General features: G+C 43.8%; 1 protein-coding gene across 1 annotated transcript in view; it reads right to left on the minus strand.

Moving 5' to 3' along the window:
• LOC132488463 (formin-2-like) overlaps nucleotides 1–26,267 on the minus strand; it is a 328,380-nt gene that overhangs the window by 284,417 nt on the left and 17,696 nt on the right. Inside the window, exons 3-4 of the mRNA XM_060096653.1 lie at nucleotides 8,013–8,128; nucleotides 7,610–7,776 (exon numbers count right to left, since the gene is read on the minus strand). Of these exons, the coding sequence (XP_059952636.1) occupies nucleotides 7,610–7,776; nucleotides 8,013–8,128 (283 nt within the window). The remainder of the gene's footprint in view (nucleotides 1–7,609; nucleotides 7,777–8,012; nucleotides 8,129–26,267) is intronic.

A 26,267-nucleotide genomic window follows, 5' to 3' on the forward strand; every position in this document is an offset into this window, starting at 1 on the left:
ACTATATCACTCCTCATTTTACAGAAGTGACAAAACTTTGAGAAATTAAGCCATTTTCCTTAGTTTGCACAGTAAAGCGGAAAATCCAGGGCTCAAATCCAGGACAGTCTGACTAGAGCCCATTTCAACCACTAAACTCCAATAATTTGTTTTCGCGTCTTATTTAAGTCGATGTAAGTCAGTTGAGAATAGAAGCTTTCTTTTAATGTGTGTGTCCCTTGTAACTAGGGGTGGGCAGGTCAAGAGAAAGGGGAGGAGGTGAAAGAAAAGAAATGTAAATCATAACTGCATATCAAGACCCTGATCTAAATTAAGAGGATCTATGTATAAAATAAATAAGATACATGGATATAATATACCACACAGGGAATATTGCCTATATTTTATAATAACTATAAATGGAATATAACCTTAAAAAATTGTGAATCTGGGCTTCCCGGGTGGCACAGTGGTTGAGTGTCCGCCTGTGATGCAGGGGACACGGGTTCGTTCCCCGGTCCAGGGTGATCCCACATGCCACAGAGCGGCTGGGCCCGTGAGCTGTGGCCGCTGAGCCTGCGCGTCCAGAGCCTGTGCTCTGCAACGGGAGAGGCCACAGCAGTGAGAGGCCCATGTACGGCAAAAAAAAAAAAAAAAAAAAAAAAAAAAAATTGTGAATCACTATGTTGTTACACCCGAAATTTATATAATTCTATACATCAACTATACCTCAATAAAAAAATAAATAAATTAGAAGAGGAAATCCACAGTTATCGTAGATCATTCGGGGCTGCTTTAACAAAATACCACACTTTGGGTGCCTTAGAACAACAGACCTTCCTTTTACACAGTTCTGGAGACTAGAAGTTCAAGATCAAGGTGCCAGCATGTTTGGGCCACAGCATCTTCCTGCGTCACATCTGGTGCCTTCTCCCTGAGTCCTCACACGGTGGAAGGGGTGATGGGGTCTCATTCATAAGATGCTAACCCATCACTGGGGCTCCACCTAATGACCTCAGCACCTCCCAAAGGCCCCACCTCCTAACACCATCCCATTAAGTATCCCTGGATGTGAACCTGGGGCGCAAACACATTCAGACCACAGCAGAGTCTTAAGGAGAACCGAAAGTGTCACAGCGGCCTTCCCAGCCCAAACCCCAAGCGCGATGGGCCCTTCCCTCCTCCTTCCCTGGCACCGGCCGGGTGGTTGGCACAGGGTCCACTCCACCGCACCTCTCCATGCTTGGGCAGGGCCTAGCCTATCAGCCTGGCCCCGCGCCTGCGCAAGCAGGCAGGAGGGAGTTCCGCTCTGGGGACAGCAGCTCCCGGGCCACCTCATTGGTCACGGACTGACTGGTGAAGCCAGTGGCAGGGTGAGACCTAGGTGCCAGCGCCTCAGACAGCAATCCAAGTAACGGGCAACAACCCCTTCCACGTGGCCACCGTGGTCTCCCCGCTTGTGTGCCTAGTTCCACCAAGAGCTGGAGGACGACGTTGCTGGGACAGCCGGTACTTCTTCAGCCCCGGGCGCTGGCTGGAATCGCACCTTCCTACTCCGGGTAACAGCGGGCCCGCTCAGCCATTGGCTGCCCCACAGTGGGCCCCTCCCTCTTCTGTATAAAAGGAGCCCCAGTCGGACGGAGGGTAGATGGCTTTCTGAGGCGCTGATCTGCCAATTTCTCGTTGGGATAACTTTGAGATTAAAGTTGTTATTCCTTGATCCAGCAACTCGTCTCCCAAGTATTGGTCTGTCGTTCGCAGTGCAGAAGGAGCTTGGGCTCGGTAACAAAAGAATGTCACTGAACAGTAAGAATAAAGTAAAAACTCCAAGATACTGAGAATAGAGAAGAAAAAAGCAAAGAAAGTTACATGTGTCTTCTCCCAATAGGAAAGAAAAGAAAGGGAAGGAAAGAAAAACAAAAGGAAAAGAAAAGAAAAAGAAAGAACAGAGAAGAAGAAAAAAGACAATAAAAAATTTTGTTGCACTGGATGGAGGCTCCCTGTATAAGAAAGGGATAAAACAAATGAAAACTAAACTAAATATGGGATACTTCTGAGCAAGTGACTGTTCACTGCAATAACAGAATCCGTTTGAACTTGACCCCAGGAACATCGTGGTTTGAGTGTTCTAGGTACTGTGATATTGGGATATTGAGAAGGAAATGAAATCAGAGCACAGAACTGCCTCTGCTGGGCAACATTTACAGTATGCATATCTTCTTCAACTTTTAGAATAAACTTACAGATAAAACAGTAACCATAAAAATATGCCCTAAGGATGAAAGTGCACCTGCTGGAAGCTGGCACAGTCCCGGCGTGGACCAGCTGGAGGGGTCAGCAGAGGAGCTAACAACAGGCGGGGTGGCTGGAGACAGGACCCGGCATTGGTGGAACGACGACACATCAGAAAGCTTACTGTTTCATGTTCAAAGCCAATGACCACAGGGAACTAGGACAGCAATGGGAACCATGCTGGGAGGAATGGGGACACCCAGAAAGTGACAGTAATGTGGATAACTGCATCAGCAAGCCTAAAACACCGGAAATCAACACCAGCTAAACGAGGGCGGGGGCACCACACAGGGAGGGACCGAAAGTGGGCAGCAGGTGGGGGCCAGGGCCGCTGCTGGTCTCCCAGCCCTTCTGCTCTCCTCACCAGGGGAAGGTGGTGCTTTAGACGTTTCTAAGTCCTTAAAATTTTAAAAAAGGGAAAAAAAAACCTGTGTGAGTAAAACTGAGAAAGGATTACAGCTTCAATCTACTCTTGTTACCCTGCTTATAATGGATTATGCAGTGATCACCTAGGTAACGGAACAGATATAAAACATGGCTACTAAATGAATTTCAGAAAATGAAATCTTCCATTTTACTACTGACTTCTATGCTGACATTAGAGAGAAGTCTGTGGGGAAAATAAATATTTCAGTTAAAATAATTTTAAAAGCTGGGCTAAAAATTAAGAACAATTTTAATACCACATTTCAAATAAAGCAACTTCTGAGAGTTAATACTGTATGTAATGTTTCAAAAGTAAAAATACAGCTTTATATACACACATGTTCTTTCAGAGTTAAAAGACGTGTCATAGCTTTTATTGCTTCTCAGGAAAATATTCGTGTGGGTTTGACTGAACAGCATCTAAGTATTCTTCTTGCTCTGAAAAAAATGAATTTAAATACAAATGATCATTTCTGTTTGTCACTGAAGTCTCAATTCTGGCTACTGATGACAGTGAGGAGAGTGCATTTCATTCGGTTTCTGGAAGTGGCTGCTCTTGGTGTTGATTTATGACATCTTTCAACAGGTTCAAGATCATGTTTCTCTTATTCCTTTCTGGCCTGGATTTTCACGTCCCCCTTCTCTGTAATTCTAGCCTCAAGAATATACTCCTCCAAACCTATGTCCATATACACACACCAAAGGCTTCCAGCCATGCGGAAAACATGGGGATCACTACATATTTACCAAAATCAGCAGATCTGCCAAACCCAAAACAGCCCATCCAAAAATATTCTACTAGAAAGATGTTTAAGATCTGTTTTAAATTATTAGGTAGATAAAACCATATAATCCTGCCAATCCTTGGGTCACGTATACTTGCTTTATTTTTTGTTATGTAAAGAGATTATGTGATATCTAACATAGTTATGACTGGAGAAATCCTAGAAGAGCTTGCTAATGGATAATCAACAATTATGTAAGATAATTATGGTTTGCTGAAAACAGCTGCTGATGAATATGACCCAGAAAAAGGGTCTCAATTTGAATAAAGGCATTCTAAGGAGAAGGACTCTTAAGGGACCATATCCTGAATGTACTCTGGCAAAATGACCTCCGTCCACACCTAACAGGCAATGAGCCAGGGTCCGTGGTGGACAGCAGGCTGAGATGCCTTGTCCACAGGTAGCAGGGCAGTGGCCCAAAACTTCAAATACGTGGTATGTCACAATAGCGAATGCTTTGCTATTTCTAAGGATTTAGAAACCATGCCAAATATTTCAAGAGAGAGTTTCCCTCACACCTGACAGATGAGTAAAACAGGTTCCAAAAGAAGAAAGTCTCCTCAGACCACAAAGAACACAATCCACAACTCAACAACACATGCTACCATGCTGCAGGCAGGAGGATTATTCCTATATTTTCCCTTGCTATCTTCAGAATTGCTCTAGATTAGAATTTTATTTGAGATATAAAACACAAAGAAACAAACAAAGCAAAAGGCAAAGGTGAGGATAATGGCAATGCTACTGGGCTATTAAAGGAGCTCAATCTTTCCTTCTGATTTGAGAAAATGTGACTATGAAAAGGGCTGTCAGCCCTTTTGTGGCTGAAAAAAGGTTAAGTGTCACGGCCTTAATTAAGTCAATGACGTTCCACTCAGCAGAAAGCAAAACCGATTGTTCATCAGGTGATATGCTAGGTTATTAGTTTTCTAAATAAACAATTTTATTCAAGAAAAGTACATAAGGAACACCAGTTGTCCTTACAATACTTTCCTCCTAAAACTGGCCTATCTTCGCAGCCTCGGTAAACAGTGCCAACACCCACCAGACACTTAAGACGAGCACCAAGAACTCATCTTTGATTCCCTTTTCCATCGCCCCCTCGTCTAAGCCCCGGAGGTCCCATCAGCTCCACCGGCAGGGCAGGACCCCTCCCACGCCCACCGCCCCCTCTGTCTCCTCCACTGGCTCTCGCTCAGCTCCTGCGGCAGCCCCCCTGCTGTTCCAGCTCCTGCTTCAGCCCCTGGAACAGCACCCAAGGCCAGGTCCCATAAGCCACACGCAACACGGAACAAACACGCTCTCTCCCTGCACAAGACCCTCTAAAAGCTCCCACTTAAAAAAACGCATTATCCTTCCATGGCTTTCAAGACCCTGAACGTCCTGGCTCTGTAGTCCTTGCTGTCCTCAGGCCGTGTCTGCGCTCTCCCGGGGCACTTGCACTTGCCTCTGGGCTCCTGGGGGGACCTTCCCTCTGACCTCCCCGCCAGGGCTCCTGACATTACATGCGGGGCTTCCTCCTACACTCTCCTCACCCCTGCTTCACTGACCATCTTCCACCGGTTCACTTCTTTCATGGCACTTAATCAGAATCTGATGTAAGTCCATTACCTCCACTACATGTTTGTGTTTTCTCTGTCTCGCCCTGCTGTGAAGAGGATGTAAATCAGGAGAAAAGGAATCTTAGTTCTCTTGCTCACTAATACATCTCTGGAGCCTAGAACACTGCCTGGCATAGAGAATGCAGTCAGTAAACATTTGTGAATGAATGAATGTTATCACTCAAAACTATTTGTCTTTCAGTATTCTTGAAGTTTTAACCAAGTTAACATGTGAGAGAAAATGTGAAATTCTTTCACATTTTCTATAGCATCTCTAAAGCAAAATGTTAGGCCCTAAAAATGTATAAAATAACATGGAACTGAATCAAGAGGGTTGACTGAAGTAGGCCAATCCATAAACTGCATGAAAAAGATCTCCAGATCAAACTCCGGTGCTCTAATTCCATGTGGATGGAGATAAAGGGGCGTGCTCTCAGGGAAGGGAGCAAAATTAGGGGTGGGAAGAGGGCCTGTCATGAGCTTATTCCTGTTGTGTCTCAAAGGGCAACTGTCCTCAAGAGAACTGTTGGTGAGAAATCCTCCTAGCAGCAACTTTCTGGAAACCAGCAGAGAGGCTAATTATCAGAAACTTCTCTCCCTACAGAAAGTGCATTCCTCCCCCTTCCCCCACTAATGCCTCAGTTTGCATAACTCCCTGTACTGTTAGCTCTTCTGAGCTTTGAAGAAAATCCTCAATTATGCATACAATAAATGCACATTTCTGCTGTTGAACTGCCATTTAAGTATCTGGAAGAATATTTCCTACTTGTTTTGTGTTAGGTTTGGCATGGAAGTAAAAAGGTAGCACAAAGCCAATGAACAAAGTGAGAAAACGCAACCACACAAATTTGCAAAAGAAATTCCCCACTCTGAGATAATTATTTCATACCATATTAAGGGACTGCATTTATTTTGCTTGTCACTCTCTATGCCATAGCCGGCTGCCCCCCAAAATGACAAGGCCGGGAGGGGTTACTAGTCTCTCTAACACAAAAATGGAGGAAGTAGGAGGTAAAATACAGCCAGTTCAGTAATTTTAAAAAAAAAGGAGGAATAGGGTTATTCTATTATTTTCAGTTTACTCCAATTCCACATTTATTGACTGATAAGACTTCATTTCTGAGCTCTAAGGGAAGAAAATGCAGTCAACTTGGGAATAGTTTTAATCCAAAAGCAAGTGTTAGGCACAGCTAGTGTTTGCCTCTGTCTGTCCCATAATGATTCTAATTCCTAGTTGCAAACTGATGTATCTCCTAGAACATAGCTCAATAAAGCTCTTAGCTCACAACTGTCCCCAGGTTCTGTACCTGTAATAACACACCTTTCAAAAAGGAAAAGGGAGGGAAAATTTAATTATCCAATTTTTCTCATAGAAGAAAAAGATCTACCGAGCAGTGGTTAGCTGCAATGTCATGAATGGATAGATGGACAGACAGACAGATAGACGAATGATAGATGGATGGATAGATAGATGATAGATAGATAGACAGACAGACAGATAGAAAGATAGGTCAGTTGATCTTAAGAAGGAAGCTTCACAAGTCACAGTACATCCCAGGGAATCTTCTTTCACATGAGAAGTATCAAGAAGATCTCACAATATCTTATGTGGTTTATTTTCCTAATACTGAAGGGAGACCACAGTTGTGATGGGTAAAGAACAGGAAGAAGAAAAACAGGCACATATGGATGTTTTGTTATTTACTATCACTTCTTGATCTCAGCCAGGGCTCATTTCCATCATCTTCAAACACCTCTCTCAGTCGCGCACACACAGAGGAGAAGGAGTGCGGTCAGAAGCAGGGCACAGATGTAACCAACCTACAAGGATGAGACCTGTACCCTGCCTCATAAACTCCAAGCTCCACACAGGAAGCCAAGCAGACTCCACTTTCCTCACGAAAAAGTCTGCTCGTTACAACACCCAGGGTCGCACACGTACCACATACATGAGAAAGATGAGCAATACTCTGGTTTGGAAGCAACAACCCAGCTGTGCTGTTATTTGTTATGAATTATCAAACAGCTTGGGAATGACTGTTCTGAAGTATTAACCCTCTTGGTGAGCAGGAGCTGGGGAGCAAGCAGACGGTGCTACTTCGTGTCAACAGTTAGTACCTGGATGAGCCATGAATGCACAGGAATAGTGCTCCAGGGCCCGCAGAAACCTGCTGCCTTCTGGGAACAAAGCTCCAGTGCTCAGAGCTGCTTCTGAAGGTATGTACATGACCAGCTAAGTCAGAAATACCGACTCAGAGCCACTTTAAAACCATCACTGGTTAAAGCAGGCTAGAAAACTGCCAAGAGTGGCCATCTGTTACGAAAAGGAGGTTTGGCAAGTATACTTAAGAATACCCTAGTCAGAAAGGAAACAGATGTGCTAAGCTGTTGAGTGGCAGGGGCAGGATGGCCTGCATCCCATGCGGGTCTTTAAATTACAGGGCGATGGGTAGACACACATCAGAGCTGCTGTTTCCACTGCAATCTGCCTCACAGCCATTGAGTTCTGTGAATTCTCCTACTTACATCAAACGGAGCTGAGCTGGACTGGGCATTCTGACCACACGGCTCCCTGAAGCAGTCACCGAAAGGAAGAAGGAGTCCCATGGCAATGATCCGCGAGCAGAACTTCTCTGCTTCGTCTGGAGGCCCGTTCTCCTGCTGGCTGAACAGCTTCTCCAGCAGAGTTCGCCCTGCAGGGGAGACACGGTCGTTAGGCAGGTGCACTGGAGGGTCCCCTGGCTCAGACTCCCGGAGGAGAGGCCGACAAACACAGCTGAGGTAGCACTGTTGTCAAGGCTTTGCCGTGCACAGGGAAGACTCTGCAGGTGGGCCTGGTACCACACGGGAAAGGGCAGCTCTGGGTCCCTCTCCCATCCCCAGAATACCTCCCGCCTCCAAAGAGAATGGGACACGTGATGGGACCTACATCCTCTTCCATCTGAAGAAGACCCAGCCTTCCGGGTTTCACTGGAAATCCTCCTTCCACTCTTTGTCAGCCGGCCGGTGGCTCTCTGAGAAGGCAGCCAGTAGTCACCATTTGGGCTACGAAATGTCAGTGGCTGCCTCACAGTCTGAGGGGTGGCCGTCGGGGGGCAGGAATGGGGTGGGCAGGGAGGCAGGCACCAGCCACTGGAAGGGGACAGGGCTGGCCCGCAAAAAATGCCTCCCTGACGAGGAGAGTGACAGAAACTCAACATCTTCTCATATAAGCCTCAGAAACATCACTCTAGGGTAGGTCTACACTTGAGGTTTCTATTACTTCCTGAAGAGAGACAAGAGAAGAGAGGCACATGGAGAGGAGAGCGTTGGCTGCGGCTCGGGCCCACCTGGTCCCGTGGCTCTGAGTCCCGGCCGCGGGGAGAGCACAGCGATGAGGGGGGAACCCGGCGTCTGCTCTCACTGGTCACCCAGAGCCGAGAGCCGCAGGCCAGCCCCTCATCCATTTGACTCTCAACTCACTATCCTTCGGAGAGCGATTTCTCTGGCTTCCGCACTAATCATCTACGGTGGAGGAAATAGGAAGTCTCCAGGGTCACTCAGTTGCCGCTGCTCTGGCCCTCCCTCTATCAGCAGGTTCAGTCTTCAAATTTAAAGTCCCTTATCCACAAAAGCTCCCAGTGACCCCCTCCTGCACTCTCCCAGCTCCATTCAGAGCTCCTCTGTGTCATTAATTACTTTAGTTAATTATTTGTTTAATGTCTACCCCCCTCACTATTACACAAACTCTCTGACAGCCAGCAGACATCCTGCAGACCTGTCCCCTCGCACAGGAGAAGCACCAATGAATACTTTCAGGATTTCTGAATGAATACAATGCTATGATTCTGTGACAAAGACTCATTCATATCATGGTCAGAACTGGAAATGAAATATTGGTCTAGACCAGGGGTCAGCAAACTTTCGCTGCAAACGACCAAATAGAAAATATTTCAGGCTTTAAGGGCCAACTAAGATCTCTGCTACACATTCTTCCTTGGTTTGGCTTGGTTTGGCTTTTGAACAACTTTAAAAATGTAAAAAGCATTCTCAGCTTGGGGTTGTGCAGGGCCAGGCCTCACTCTACACATCAGTCACATCTAAATTTCAAACGTATACATGTTCAGTTCTGCAGGATGGTTTCCATGCAATTTCAGTGCCTCTTCCTAGGTTTGTTTGTAAAAGAAAACTAAATTCAATATCTACCTCTCATACGCAGAATGACAAAGCAGGGCAAAAGAGGCTCTCTGTTTTCTCCGTTCCTGTGGGTCACTAGACAGCATTTGCAGGTCTCCCAGGACATTTTCTGAGGGGAAACGGAACTCTTTTTCCCTATATAACTTAAGTTTGCCTGCACCTAACTGGACCCACACACCTAGGAAACCACATCCCTCAGTTCTCAAGTGATTGTCATTACAGTAAACCCATCTTATGCAGACCATCTTACAGTAGCTCTGCAAATGGCCAGAAAGCTCATTAGTTCTTTCCTACAACTCAATCCTGTATACAACATAAAACAAGGGAGACAGGATCTCTCATGTGTGTGTCCCACAGTGAATGAATGTGTATGTATTCATCAAGCCAAAACCTTATGAGCAGTGATAGGGGAGCGGTGTGGAAGCACAGGCCCAGAGCTTCGTGCCCTGAGGGCGAACACCCTTCACCCCGAGCACCTCCCCCTGGGCAGCACTTCCAGTTCTAACAGCCCTGAGTGTCCCCCTGGTGGCAAACTCCCCCTGGGCTGGAAGCCCTGCCCTCACCTCCCTGCCTTCACAAAAGCCTGTGTGCCCCAGGCCTTCCTCTCACAGGAATCTCGGATGGAGATGTCACGTCCAATCCCACACGGTTAGGGACAGGAAGCAGGGGTGACTTCTTGATCCCACGAGCACTTTCAAACGATGTGACTCCTCCAAACCCTCAGCACCCTTGACACTCCCACCGGCCCTCTTCCTGCAGCGTCCACTCCTTCTGGCCCTTCTGGCTCTCTCTAAGCCCTCCACCTCCTCACTCACCACCTTGGTCTCCACTCGACCCCATCATCATCGTCACCGACGCTCATGGAGGTAACTCACCCCTGACCTTGAGTCCTGCCTTCACCCCGCAGGACCTGGCCCGTCCACCCCCCCCGGCTGGGCCGCCTGCGCCAGGCCCGCGTCCAAGTTCACTCAGCCCTCAGGGCTCCCTGTACCCCTCAGGCTGAGGCTGTGACACAAGACCCACCTCCTGCTGCCTCTTGCAGCTCCCTGGGCACCACCCGGCGCTCCTGCACCAGAGTACTCTGCCCCGGGACTTGCATGACCAACACTTTCTCACTCACCCACATCTCTGCTCAACTGGCACTTCCCCCACCCTCCCTAAAACAGCACCTACCACTCTTTCCCATTGTTGCCTTCGGCCTCCAGAGCCGGGCCCTGAGCTCCTGCAAGCCCGTGGACCACTCCTCCTCACGGAGTGTCAGCTCCATTTCAGCAGATGCTGGTGTCTGTTCACCACTTTCACCCAGAAACTCAAGAGAGGCCTGGCCCAGAGCAGGTCACCAGTGAACCAGTGGATGGACATCTAATCCCCGACACGACTCTTTCGGCTCTGCTTCTAGAATTCCCACTAAACCTTCATCCTCCACATGGGCCTTGAATCAGTCACGGTTACACGGTTACTGCCACCCTCGCCGGTCGATCCCAGGCTCCACCACCACACCACAACCAGGCCCCCATCCCCCTCTCCCTCAGTCACGTCAGCCTGGAAACCCACACACACTCCAGCCTGGCCCACCCTTCCCTCCGCCTGCACCTGAGCACCTCAACACCACAGAAGAAAGACACGCACACTGCCTGTCCTCACTTTACTGTCTGGACTATAAACGTCAATCAGGCCCAACCCTGCTCTGCATTTTCAACTCAGCATCCAGTCGCCCGCCTCATCCCACTCTTTCCAATGAGGAGATGATGACCCTGTCAAATAATTTACTGAGAAAATGTAAGGATCTGGGACAAACTGTATATGCAGAACACCCACACCTGCACCCTCCTCTGCCTACGCTTCACTGTGGACACCCTGCTCCAGACAAAAGCAAGGTCTTCCCTCTGTGTCCTGGATCTAATTCCTTGTTCCATGCATGGAACTTCACTCTTTAACTGTTCCTTCTCTCTCTGAATCATGAACACGCCCTCCTAGACTGGACGTTTCCAGAATCACAAATACATGCTTAACTGTAAAAGAATCTCCATGAGCCCACATCATTCCCCACCGCCAGCTACTGTCCCATTTCCTGGTTTCCTTTCACATCAAATCTACCAGGTATATCATCACAAAGTATACAAATAACAAATGTTGAAGAGGATGTGGAGAAAAGGGAACCTGCATACTTTGTGGGTGGGAATGTAAACTGGTGCAGTAACAACGAAAAGCACTATGGACGTTTCTCAAAAATTTAAAAATAGAACTACCATATGACTTACCAATTCCACTACTGGGCATATATCCAAAAAAATGATTCAAAAAGATACATGCACCCCAATGTTCACAGCACCACTATTTACGATAGCAAAGATATGAAAGCAACCTAAATGTCCATCAACAGATGAACAGATAAAGATGGTGTGGTATTCCATTCCAAGTAATATTGGAATTACTTGGAATATTCCAAGTAATATTCCATTGTGACATATATACAGTGGAATATTACTTTGCCATAAAGAATGAAATCATGCCATTTGCAGCTACATGGATGGACACAGATTATCATACTAAGAGAAGTAAGTCAGAAAGAAAAAGACAAACACCATATGATATCACTTATATGTAGAATCTAAAATACAATATAGGGGGCCTCCCTGGTGGCGCAGTGGTTGAGAGTCCGCCTGCCGATGCAGGGGATACGGGTTCGTGCCCCGGTCTGGGAGGATCCCATATGCCGCGGAGCGGCTGGGCCCGTGAGCCATGGCCGCTGAGCCTGCGCATCCGGAGCCTGTGCTCCGCAACGGGAGAGGCCACAACAGTGAGAGGCCCGCGTACGGCAAAAAAAAATAAAATAAAATACAATATAGGGGATTTGGTTCAAGATGGCAGAGTAGAAGAACGTGCTCTCACTCCCTCTTGTGAGAGCACTGGAATCACAACTAACTGCTGAACAATCATCTACTGGAAAACACTGGAACTCACCAAAAAAGATACCCCACATCCAAAGACAAAGGAGAAGCCATAATGAGATGGTAGGAGGGGCACAACCACAGTGAAATCAAACCCCATAACTGCTGGGTGGGTGACTCACAAACTGGAGAACAGTTAACTACAGAAGTCCACCCACTGGAGTGCAGGTTCTAAGCCCCACATCAGGCTTCCCAAACTGGGGGTCTGGCAATGGGAGGAGGAATTCCTAGAGAATCAGACTCTGAAGACTAGTGGGATTTGATTGCAGGACTTCAACAGAACTGGGGGAAACAGAGACTCCACTGTTGGAGGACACAGACAAAGTAGTGTACGCATTGGGGCTCAGAGGAAGGAGCAGTTACCCCATAGGAGACTGAACCAGACCTACCTGCTAGTGTTGGAGGGTCTCCTGCAGAGGTGGGGGGTGGCTGTGGATCACCATAGGGACAAGGACACTGGAACAGAAGTTCTGAGAAGTACTCCTTGGTGGGAACCCTCCCAGAGTCCTCCATTAGCCCCACCAAAGAGCCCAGGTAGGTTCCAGTGTTGGGTCGACTCAGGCCAAACAAGCAACAGGGAGGGAACCCAGACTGACCCATCAACAGTCAAGAGGATTAAAGTTTTACTGAGCTCTGCCCACCACAGCAACACCCAGCTCTACCCACCACCAGTCCCTCCCATCAGGAAACCTGCCCAAGCCTCGTAGAGAGCCTCAACAACCAGAAGACAGACAGCAGAAGCAAGAAGAACTACAATCCTGCACGCTGTGGAACAAAAACCACATTCACAGAAAGGGAGACAAGATGAAAAGGCAGAGGGCTATGTACCAGATGAAGGAACAAGATAAAACCTCAGAAAAACGACTAAATGAAGTGGAGATAGGCAACCTTCCAGAAAAAAATTCAGAATGATAGTGAAGATTATCCAGGACCTCGGGAAAAAAATGGAGGCAAAGATCGAGAAGATGCAAGAAATGCTTAACAAAGACATAGAAGAATTAAAGAACAAACAAACAGAGATGAACAATACAATAACTGAAATGAAAACTACACTAGAAGGAATCAACAGCAGAATAACTGAGGCAGAAGAACGGATAAGTGACCTGGAAGACAGAATGGTGGAATTCACTGCTACAGAACAGAATAAAGAAAAAAGAATGAAAAGAAATGAAGACAGCCTAAGAGACCTCTGGGACAACATTAAACGCAACAACATTCGCATTATAGGGGTCCCAGAAGGAGAAGAGAGAGAGAAAGGACCCTAGAAAATATCTGAAGAGATTATAGTCGAAAACTTCCCTAACATGGGTAAGGAAATAGCCACCCAAGTCCAGGAAGTGCAGTGAGTCCCATACAGGATAAACCCAAGGAGAAACACACAGAGACACATACTAATCAAATTGACAAAAATTAAAGTCAAAGAAAAATTATTGAAAGAAGCAAGGGAAAAATGACAAATAACATACAAGGGAACTCCCATAAGGTTAACCTCTGATTTCTCAGCAGAAATTCTACAAGCCAGAAGGGAGTGGCATGACATATTTAAAGTGATAAATGGGAGGGAACTACAACCAAGATTACTCTACCCAGCAAGGATCTCATTCAGATTCCAGGGAGAAATCAAAAGCTTTACAGACAAGCAATACCTAAGAGAATACAGTTCCACCACACCAGCTCTAAAACAAATGCTAAATGAACTTCTCTAAGTGGGAAACACAAGAGAAGAAAAGGACCTACACAAACAAACCCAAAACAATTAAAAAAATGGCAATAGGAACATACATATCGATAAGTACCTTAAACCTGAATGGATTAAATGCTCCAACCAAAATACATAGATTGGATGAATGGATACAAGAAAAAGACCCATATATATGCTGGCTACATGAGACCCACTTCAGACTTAGGGACACATACAGACTGAAAGTGAGGGGATGGAAAAACATATTCCATGCAAATGGAAATCAGTAAAAGCTAGAGTAACAATACTAATATCAGATAAAATAGACTTTAAAAAAAGAATGTTACAAGAGACAAGGAAGGACACTACATAATTGATCAAGGGCTCAATCCAAGAAGAAGATATAACAATTATAAATATATATGCACCCAATATAGGAGCACCTCAATTCATAGGCAACTGCTAACAGCTATAAAGCGGAAATTGACAGTAACAGAATAATATAGGGGACTTTAACACCCCACTTACATCAATGGACAGATCATCCAAACAGAAAATTAATAAGGAAACACAAGCTTTAAATGACAAAATAGACCAGGTAGATTTGATTGATATTTATATGACATTCCATCCAAAAACAGCACATTACACTTTCTTCTCAAGTGCACACAGAACATTCTCCAGGATAGATCACACCTTGGGTCACAAATCAAGCCTCAATAAATTTAAGAAAACTGAAATCATATCAAGCATCTTTTCTGACCACAACGCTATGAGATTAGAAATCAATTACAAGGAAATAAACATAAAAAACACAAACACATGGAGGCTAAACAATACGTTACTAAATAACCAATAGATCACGGAAGAAATAAAAAAATACCTAGAGACAAATGACAATGAAAACACGACAATCCAAAACCTATGGGATGCACCAAAAGCAGTTCTAAGATGGAAGTTTATAGCTATACAAGCCTACCTCAAGAAACAAGAGAAATCTCAAATAAATAATCTAACCTTACACCTAAAGAAACTAGAGAAAGAAGACCCAAACAAAACCCAAAGTTAGCAGAAGGAAAGAAATCATAAAGATCACAGTAGAAATAAATGGAATAGAAACAAAGAAAATAATAGCAAAGATCAATAAAACTAAAAGCTGGTTCTTTGAGAAGATAAACAAAATTGATAAACCATTAATCAAACTCATCAAGAAACAGAGGGAGAGGACTCAAATCAATAAAATTAGAAATGAAACACGAGAAGTTACAACAGACACAACAGAAATACAAATCATCCTAAGAGACTACTACAAGCAACTCTATTCCAATAAAATGGACAGCCTGGAAGAAATGGACAAACTCTTAGAAAGGTACAACCTTGCATGACTGAACCAGGAAGAAGTCGAAAATATGAACAGACCAATCACAGGTAACGGAATTGAAACTGTGATTAAAAATCTTCCAACAAACAAAAGTCCAGGACCAGATGGCTTCACAGGTGAATTCTATCAAACACTGTGAGAAGAGCTAACACCCATCTTTCTCAAACTCTTCCAAAAAATCGCAGAAGTAGGAACACTCCCAAACACATTCTATGAGGCCACCATCAGCCTGATACCAAAACCAGACAAAGATACTACAAAAAAAGAAAATTACAGACCAATATCACTGATGAATATAGATGCAAAAATCCTCAACAGCATATGAGCAAACAGAATCCAACAACACATTAAAAGGATCATACACTGGGCTTCCCTGGTGGCGCAGTAGTTGAGAATCTGCCTGCTAATGCAGGGGACACGGGTTCGAGACCTGGTCTGGGAGGATCCCACATGCCGCGGAGCACCTAGGCCCGTGAGCCACAACTGCTGAGCCTGAGCATCTAGAGCCTGTGCTCCACAACAAGAGAGGCCGTGACAGTGAGAGGCCCACGCACCGCGATGAAGAGTGGCCCCCGCTTGCCACAACTAGAGAAAGCCCTCACACAGAAACGAAGACCCAACACAGCAAAAATAAATAAATAAGTTAATAAACTCCTACCCTCAACATCTTCAAAAAAAGAAAAAAGAAATAGCAGAAAATTTTTTAAAAAAGGATCATACACCATGATCAAGTAGGTTTTATCGCAGGGATGCAAGGATTCTTCAATATATGCAAATCAATCAATGTGATACACCATATTAACAAATTGAAGAAGAAAAACCGTATGATTATCTCAATAGATGCAGAAAAAGCTTTTGACAAAATTCAACACCCATTTATGATAAAAACTCTCCAGGAAGTGGGCATAGAGGGAACCTACCGCAACATAATAAAGGCCATATACGACAAACCCACAGCAAACATCATTCTCAATGGTGAAAAACTGAAACCATTTCCACTAAGATCAGGAACAAGACAAGGATGTCCACTCTCACCACTGTTATTCAACATAGTTTTGGAAGTCCTAGCCATGGCAATAAGAGAAGAAAAAGAGATAAAAGGAATACAAATTGGAAAAGAAGAAGTAAAGCTGTCACTGTTTGCGGATGACATGATACTATACATAGAGAATCCTAAAGACAGCATCAGAAAATTACTATAGCTAATCAATGAATTTGGTAAAGTTGCAGGATACAAAATTAATGCACAGAAATCTCTGGCATTCCTATACATTAATGATGAAAAATCTGAAAGAGAAATTAAGGAAACACTTCCACTTACCATTGGAACAAAAAGAGTAATATACCTAGGAATAAACCTACCTAGGGGGACAAAAGACATGTATGCAGAAAATTATAAGACACTGATGAAAGAAATTAAAGGTGATACCAACAAATGGAGAGATATACCATGTTCTTGGATTGGAAGAATCAATATTGTGAAAATGACTATATTACCCAAAGCAATCTACAGATTCAATGAAATCCCTATCAAATTACCAAAGGCATTTTTTTTTTAACAGAACTAGAACAGAAAACCTTAAAATTTGTATGGAGAAACAAAAGACCCTGAAGAGCCAAAGCAGTCTTGAGAGAAAAAAACAGAGCTGGAGAAATCAGACTCCCTGACTTCAGACCATACTACAAATCTACAGTAATCAAGACAATATGGTATGGACACAAAAACAGAAATAAAGATGAATGGAACAGGATAGAAAGCTCAGAGATAAACCCACGCACCTATGGTCAACTAATCTATGAGAAAGGAGGCAAGGATATACTGTGGAGAAAAGACAGCCTCTTCAATAAGTGGTGCTGGGAAAACTGGACAGCTACATCTAAAAGAATGAAATTAGAACACTCCATAACACCATACACAAAAATAAACTCAAAATGAATTAGATACCTAAATGTAAGACCGGTCACTATAAAACCCTTAGAGGAAAACATAGGAAGAACACTCTTTGACATAAATCCCAGCAAGATCTTTTTTGACCCACCTCCTAGAGGCATGGAAATAGAACCCAAAATAAACAAATGGGACCTAATGAAATTTAAAAGCTTTTGCACAGCAAAGAAAAGTGCAGGGATTTCCCTGGTGGCGCAGTGGTTAAGAGTCCACCTGCCGATGCAGGGGCCACGGGTTTGGGCCCTGGTCCGGGAAGATCCCACATGCTGCAGAGCAACTAAGTCTGTGCGCCACAACTACTGAGCCTGCGCTCTAGAGCCCGTGAGCCACAACTACTGAAGCCTGCGCACCTAGAGCCCGTGCTCCACAACAAGAGAAGCCTCCGCAATGAGAAGCCTGCGCACCGCAACAAAGACCCAACGCAGCCATAAATAAATAAATTAAAAAAAAAAAAAAGAAAAGTGCAAACAAGACGAAAAGACAACCCTCAGAATGGGAGAACATATTTGCAAATGAATCAACAGACAAAGGATTAATCTCCAAAATATATAAATAGCTCATGCAGCTCAGTATTAAAAAACCAAACAACCCAATCCAAAAATGGGCAGATGACCTAAATAGACATTTCTCCAAAGAAGACATACAGATGGCCAAGAACCACATGAAAAGCTGCTCAACATCACTAATTATTAGAGAAATGCAAATCAAAACTACAATGAGGTATCACCTCACACCAGTCAGAATGGCCATCATCAGAAAATCTACAAATAACAAATGCTAGAGAGGGTGTGGAGAAAAGGGAACCCTCTTGCACTGTTGGCGGGAATGTAAATTGATACAGCCACTATGGAGAACAGTATGGAGTTTCCTTAAAAAACTAAAAATAGAATTACCATATGACCCAGCAATCCCACTACAGGTCATATACCCAGAGAAAACCATAATTCAAAAAGACACATACACCCAAATGTTCATTGCCACACTAGTTACAATAGCCAGGACATGGAAGCAACCTAAATGCCCACTGACAGATGAATGGATAAAGAAGATGTGGTACATATATACAATGGAATATTGCTCAGCCATAAAAAGGAACGAAATTGGGTCATTTGTAGAGACGTGGATGGATCTAGAGGCTGTCATACAGAGCAAAGTAAGTCAGAAAGAGAAAAACAAATATCATATATTAATGCATATATGTGGAACCTAGAAAAATGGTACAGATGAACAGGTTTTCAGGGCAGAAATTGAGACACAGATGTAGAGAACAAACGTATGGAAAACAAGGGAGTTAAGTGACAAGGCTGGTGGTGGGATGAATTGGGAGATCGGGATTGACATATATACCCTAATATGTATAAAGTGGATAACTAATAAGAACCTGCTGTATACAAAAATAAATAAAATAAAATTCAAAGAAAAATAAAATATGATACAAATGAATTTATTTACAAGACAGTAACAAACTCACAGACATAGGAAAACTCATGGTTACCAAGGAGGGGGGAGGGACAAATTATGAGTATGGGATTAAGAGACACAAACTACTATGTATAAAATAAACAACAAGGATTTACTGTATAGCATAAGGAATTATACCCAATATCTTGTTATAACTTATAATGCAATACAACCTGAAAAATACTCACTTTGCTGTACACCTGAAACTAACACAACATTGTAAATCGACTCTACTTCAATTAGAAGAAACCTACTAGCCAGAATTACCTACACCTGCACCTCTGGCCCCTCCCTCCTGGCTCAGCCCACTCTGCGCTTAATCCCTCTGGAAATTCTCACTGTCGACTCACTCTGACTCCTTAGAACACTTTCCTCTCATGCCCTGATGCTCCCTCTGTTCTCTCCACCTCACCAGCCACGGTCTCTCCAAGCCCATTTCCTGGCTGCTCTGCTCAGAGTGTTCAGGCTCATTCTACGGCCTCCTCTCAACTCTTCCTGTTTTCTCTCCTACGGACTCACCCCAACTGCAAACGCTCCTCCCCTTAAAGCCAGGCAGCCCGCTGCGACTGCATCAGCCAGCAGAGGACGGGAGAATCGGCATCCCCCTCGGGAAGAAGATGAGAAATCAAAGAACCTCATACCAGGCACAGAGAGATTTTTCCTCCAGGGTCCCTCAACCTGGACTCAAGGAAGCCTGAAACCCAGAAGTGGGTATCAGAATTGACTGGGGAAGCTCTTGGGGGCAATTTGGCCATGCGTGTCAGTAATCTTTAAAAATTCACCCCTTGACCCAAAAATTCCACTTTGGAAAACATGTCATAGGCCACTATCCAGAGTGATGCATCACAGGATTATTGTGAAGATTAGATGAGATAACATGTAAAGTGCTCAGCACAGTTCCTGGTACAATAATAAATGGATCGTTACTAGTAAAAAAAAAAAAAAAGAAAAGAAAAAAAAACCCTAAAATGTCCAACTGTAAGGACATAGATAAAAAAGGATAGCTTTATATAGATGACAGCTTACTATACAGCTGTCAGAAGTCATGTTAGTATAGAAAGAATAATGACTCAATTAATTTAAACACATTGAATATATGAAAAGGAATAGGAAAAGTAATATCAATAGATGTCACTGGAGAATGCTAGTGCACCAAAAGCCACTGATAACAGAGAATTAATGGGAAATAAATAAAGCATTTAATCTGCCTTTCCAGTACGAACTGGATTTTGGGTTAATAATCATGCCTCGTAATTAAAGTTTTCAGTACAGGAAAATTCCAGCCAAAAATGCAAAGAAATGACAAAATTAGAAAATTGCAATCCCTAATGGTTCACTTAATGAATAGATGGGAAACCCGTTATAAAAAGGTCAACAGAAAAATCTGCAAAGAAGACATCAAGCTGTCATCCCCAAACCCACAAGTCATTCAGAGTCAACACAAGGAGACACGTAAACCTGGTGAGCTCCTCGATGGGGGGGTGGTGGGGGGACTGTAAAGTCCACAGCACTGCCCAACAAGCTCCCATGCTGTCTCTCCAGGAAGACAGAAAAGAGGCCCGAGCATGGGTCACACCATGTCAGCCTGGACTTATTCTCACCCAGGGTTTCAGACAGTCTGTGAATGCCTAGTTAACAGACTAGTGTTGTCTGTTGGGGTTAGGGCTACCCTAACACTCACCCTAAACAATGAATTCTATGTGCCTTCAATATAATGATGCCATTGTGGCATATTAAAAAGTACATTTTTGTGATGCTGACTTAAGTATTTGAGATTCACATAACATGATGCCAGGAATTTGTCCAAATTAGTCCATTAAAAAAGGGTGGTTAGGGGCGTCCCTGGTGGCACAGTGGTTGGGAGTCTGCCTGCTAATGCAGGGGACACGGGTTCAAGCCCTGGTCTGGGAGGATCCCACGTGCCGCGGAGCAACTGCGCCCGTGAGCCACAACTACTGAGCCTGCGCATCTGGAGCCTGTGCTCCTCAACAAGGGAGGCCGCGATAGTGAGAGGCCCGGGCAACGCGATGAAGAGTGGCCCCCACTTGCCACAACTAGAGAAAGCCCTCGCACAGAAACGAAGACCCAACACAGCAAAAATAAATAAATTAATAAACTCCTACCCCCAACATCTAAGAAAAAAAAAAAAAAGGGTGGTGAGGGGTGGAGGTGATGAAGCTATTACAGGGTAAATAATGCTGATAATTATGGGAGGTAGGTGGTGGTCCCATGGGACTTCATCACACCTCTGCTTTATGTATGACCAAACTTTAACAATTAATATCTTCAATCATGTTATTAAAAAGGTTTAATGACATGGAACAGTATGTCAAAAATATTATGTGAAATACTCAAGATTACACAGCTTAACAAGGTATGCTCCTGATTCTGCAAAAATAGCAGACACGACTTCACTTATTAAAGAGTCAAATCACTGCAGTAGGAATATGACAAGTTTTTTTTTTTTCTATGACCTGCACACAAGCTGGAGTGAACTGAACTCCCCTTCTGACCAACAGATGTAATTTGACCAGAGCAGGTGGAACGGACAGAGACACGACCTTCTGTTTTGCTTCTTGCACTGATGGCTGGGGATTTATTTGGGACACACTGGCCCCAACAGACATCAGAGGCCTTGTACCTTAACTGGGGAGAACGGGCTGACCTAAAGCTTCTGGACCCACCCCTCCTTCTTCATCGTACAAACCAGCCCCTGTGACCAGGAAACACAGGCTCCAGGGTCCCTCCAGCACCCCCCTCCCCACCCCACCTCCTACCCCATGTGACACACAGTTGGGGTGCCCCCAACTCCTGGTCCCCTCACTCTGTCCTGGGTCACAGCACCTGTTTCTAGACAGGATGTGTTGACCACACCAACAAATGAAAATACTGGCCCTAGAATATGAATAAGCATAACTTTTCTAAGTGCTCAGCTACTTAAACTTCATTTTATTTTGTATTTTCATTTGTTATTTAATCAACTATATTTACTGAGCTCTTACTGTATACAAAGCAGCTCTAAATCTATTTGCCAAAAACCGACTTGCTAAATGAAATAACATTCATCCAATGACAGTCAAGGAACTTACTAACCACAATGCTCTGATTATTTCTGAACTAATCGTCTCTCCCTCCTCCCATATGTGCTTACACACTTAGAAAACTTCAGCATGTGGAGCCGCTTTGCACTCATACTACAGTATCCCCACGGGGTTGGTTCCAGGACACCCTCGGTACCAAAATCTGCAGATGCACAAGTCCCTTATATTAAAGGGCCTAGTATTTGCATATAACCTACACACATCCTCCCTTTAAATCATCTCTACATTACTTAATACCGAACACCATGTACATGCTATGTAAATAGTTGTAAATACAATGTAAATGCTATGTAAACAGTTGCCGGTGCCCAGCAAGTTCAAGTTTTGCTTTTTGGAACATTCTGGAATTAAAATATATATATTTTTTCAACCTGCAGTTGGTTGAATTGGTGGATGCAGAGAACGCGTGGATACAAAGAGCTGACTGTAGCTATAAATACTCCTCTTGCATTGCTAAGCAAATATCACAGGGCTAAACATGGAAACAACAGCCAGGGGACAGTCCTAAAGGACTATTTAGCATCACAACAAATCTTCTCACACAATGAAGTAAAATCATCAGTCTCTGCACTGGAGTTCTCGGGTGGGTGAGCAGTGACACTATAAAAAGCAGAAAACCTTTTACTTGGATATAACTATACCATGTAAAAGGCACATCTATATCTACTGTCAGCTTTGAAAAGCAGAGCAAGGATTTATCCCCGTGATTTCAAAGAAACCAACTGAAGAACGAAAAGGTTCTAGAATCTGCCTGATGTCCTAAGACCAGAAAGTGGCAGTGCCAGAACTGGACGCACGCTCTGCTCTCCTAATTTTTATTCCAGGCGTCTTCCACTTCTGGGTGGGCCAGCAATTCTGGGAAAGGCTCCTGACCAATATTCTGTGCTAAGATATAAAAGACAGAGACCACGAGGTCTGTGCCCTGCAAGGGCTCACGAGCTAGTCACAATGACCAAAGCTCTAGAAGAAATACTTTACATGCACTCTATTTAGAACATGCTCTCTTAACCAAACATCCTCAGTGGAAATGGCGGCAGGGGGTGGGGGTTGTTGGCAGCAAAGACAAGATACAACCAAGCACTTAGGAGTCTATCATTTGCCAGAGAATGTCCTGGTCCATTAAGAATTTCATCACGAGGAAAACATGCACCTTGTCCTCAATAGCAATAAAACAGGACAATGTAGGCAGGACACCCTTGCAGAAAAGACATAGAGTAATCGTGATGACACAGAGCAGAGAAAGCCTCTGGCTCCTTCTCCATCTACTGGAGAAAATAAAGCATCTAAACCGGAAGAGTAACTTTTAATACGTGGAGACAGCAGGAGACTTTTTTCCCCTAGCCTGGATAATGCATGTAACTTTTGTTTTTATTGTACTTTTTGTCATTACTAGGACTGAATAACTCAGTGACAACCCACCACTTAATTTTCAGCATTTTGGAGCCAGAAGAAACCTTAGTGATTATTTGCCTCAATCCTCCAATTTTGCCTGAAAAGAAATCAAGGCCCAAATATTTGAGTAACATCCCAGGTTATACACGGGGGATGGCTAGGTGTGAGTTTTTATATTATTCTATGTCCCATAATATCACTAATTTATAATCATGTTTTTAATTTATATCTTAACAGCCTAGAAACATATAATGGGTATTTTTTTCCTTTTGTTGATGCTTTAATGGCTGAAGGATGAACAACGTAATTGCTATATTCTGAAAGGCATCAACATAAGTTTTTGTTTCTACAGGCCACATATCTTATGCAAAATAAGAGTTAAACAGAAGTCTCATTATGTTAAACTTTTGTCTGACTTTATAGCTCAGACATATCTAATAAATTTCTCCTGAAATCCTATATTATCTAGCAGTTGAAATAATAAGAGGAAATGAGGTTGTGGACCAGCAAGTCCACAGTTAGACATTAATGATAATTGCTTAAGTGTATGATGAAGTGAGCAGAGAGAGATCACATATTATGTATGGATCATCATATACTGATGACCTCTGCGGGATAAATAGGAAAATAGAGACACGGTCAAGTACAATCGAGTGGAAATTAACATGTCTAGTGCCAGATCCACAAGGCTACAAGTTTCACAGTGACTGAAGGGGTCTCAGGAGTATTAACATCTAGAACTTTCTCGAGGAAAGAAGGCCGGCATGTGGTCAAATGGCTGGACGTGTCACAGGAGGTGCAAGGACCCATCTGGGCCCACCCCCAGAGACGACACCACAGCTCACCAAGGGCTCCGCATACGGGCGCAAGCTCCCTGCACCCCAGGCTCAGAGCCCACCAAGCCCACAGCCAGGGCTGGTCTAGACGCTCTCACAGGAAGACGCCCGTCCTCAGGCTCTGAACTCCAGGGAAGGAAGGGAGACAAGATATTTTAAACTTTATAAAACTCTACAGACTGGGTACAGATTTGCTGATGGCCTATCTGAGTCCTTAACAGTAAGTGCCTGTAATGCGTCTTCACATCCGTTTTGAAGAAGTTGACTGCTCTGTGTGGTGACCTGGGACTCATGTGTGATGCATCTTGGTTACCTGACACTGAGAGTATGGAGAATAGCAGTAAAAAATATGCTCAGCTTCAACTACAGTAAAACATCACACAGAGACACAGCATTCAAAAGTGACTCGGTGTAGAGAACTCTGACGACAGTCGCTGCACAGTCTACTCAAATTGATATAAATTTAATGCTCAGTTTTGGCATCCATCAAGGTTTTTCGGGGGGGGAGAGAAAAAAGAAACTAGGCAACTTCAGTTGATCAAGGACTGAAATATGACAAGAACAAGCTGAGAAATTTAATCAAATGAATCTAATAAAATCACCCAAGTAATATCATGGGACATATGTGACAGTGACAACCAACCCCTTTTCAGGACCTATGTTAGATTATGGATTTCTCTGGTAATTTCTTCAAAGATCATGAAACAAATCAAACTTCAAAGGAAAAAAATATGGAAATGTCAAAAGGAAAAATGCTTTAAAAATTAATTTCAGTCTATTATGTTAAATCCGTAAAAGTGAGTCTAATAAATGGCAGCTTGAAAATACCTCTGGCTGAAGACTTTTTTACATATTTAAAGCAGCCCCAAATAAAAGGAACGAGACACACAGACCATCGCAGCTGCTCTAAGCTTTTGAAGTCAAACATCACTGACTCTTGTAGCTGGAAGGAAAGTCAGTGGTCAAGTTCAGTCTCTCCAGGGTTGTGGTCACATCAGTAGATCTTCAACCAGCCTCTGAACATCTCCAGTAAATAGTGAAATCGCCCCACCCAAGACCAGCGGTTCCAAAGCTGGACCTTCTTTGAGGGACGCCTCCCTAATGCTGAGCGAATCACACACAGTGTTAGCAAATCTAGCTCCTCCGTCCCAGACACGTTCGATCTTCTTCTTCAACATCAATCTCAGGCTTAAAATCTGTCCTGGTCAATGAAGAGCCATAGAATAATTCTGAGAAGAGCATTAAGAACTCTCCTGGAAAGAAGGGGATGAGTTTTTTTTTTTTTTAATTTTGGAGGTATATTTTAACAGGGGTTAGTGACTGGAGAGTCTGAGGAGGAAATGTGAGGAACTTGCTAACTTTACACCTCCCAGACTTCTGGCTGAGGAGACTGGGTAGATGGCTGCGCAGATGCTGTTACCACCCACCAGGCAGGCAATGAACAAGGGAGCAGGGTGGCTTTGGAGGACAGAGAAGCTCAGCGTGGACCGCCTCCCACAGCCCATGTCAAAATTTTTTCAAGGCAACAGGAAATCTGCGTCTGAAATTCTCAGAGAGACCTGAACCGTGCAGTCATCCACATTCAGGGAAAGGGTTCCTGAAGATGAATGTTCAGATGGACTGAAGCCCAGGGGAAGCAGCATGTACTTAGCAAGGGTCCGGGGGCAAGAAGAGGACCAGGAGAAGGTAACAAAAGCCAGCCCGAAACGAAGGAGGCAAACCAGCAGAAGCAGGGAGTGGAAACCAAGGAATGTGGGGGTTTCTGTTTGGATAAAATTTACAGTGGTTTAAATGACATTTTTGAAGTATTTTTTTAAATTAGACATTTTTATTAATGTTGAGTGTGAAACACAACCTACTAAATTAGATTAATGTTTCTGGATTTTAGGATTATACCTTCCCCAAAAGAGCACAGATTCACAAAGACTGATAATATGTAAGCCCAAAGAGTCACAGTAATTTCAAAACAATCCACACAATGTACACTATGTTCTATGATTGTTTCAATTATTTTGCTGTAAACAAAGATAAAAGGACTGCCTTTAAAATCCCATGACTATTGCGATATTGTGATTTATAATAAGAAATATGTATTTGGTCTTTGTCCAATTTCTGGCACAGAGCTTCTAAAACCCTTGGCATTTCCTCAAAAATATTATGAGTGAAAAAAGTCAACATCATTGGTTGCCAGTGGTGGGGTAAAGTAGGGAAGACTGACAGCCAAGGAGCTTGAGGGAACTTTTGGAGGTGATAGAAA

This window comes from Mesoplodon densirostris, chromosome 1 (assembly GCF_025265405.1).
Source record: "Mesoplodon densirostris isolate mMesDen1 chromosome 1, mMesDen1 primary haplotype, whole genome shotgun sequence".
Lineage (NCBI taxonomy): Eukaryota > Metazoa > Chordata > Mammalia > Artiodactyla > Ziphiidae > Mesoplodon > Mesoplodon densirostris.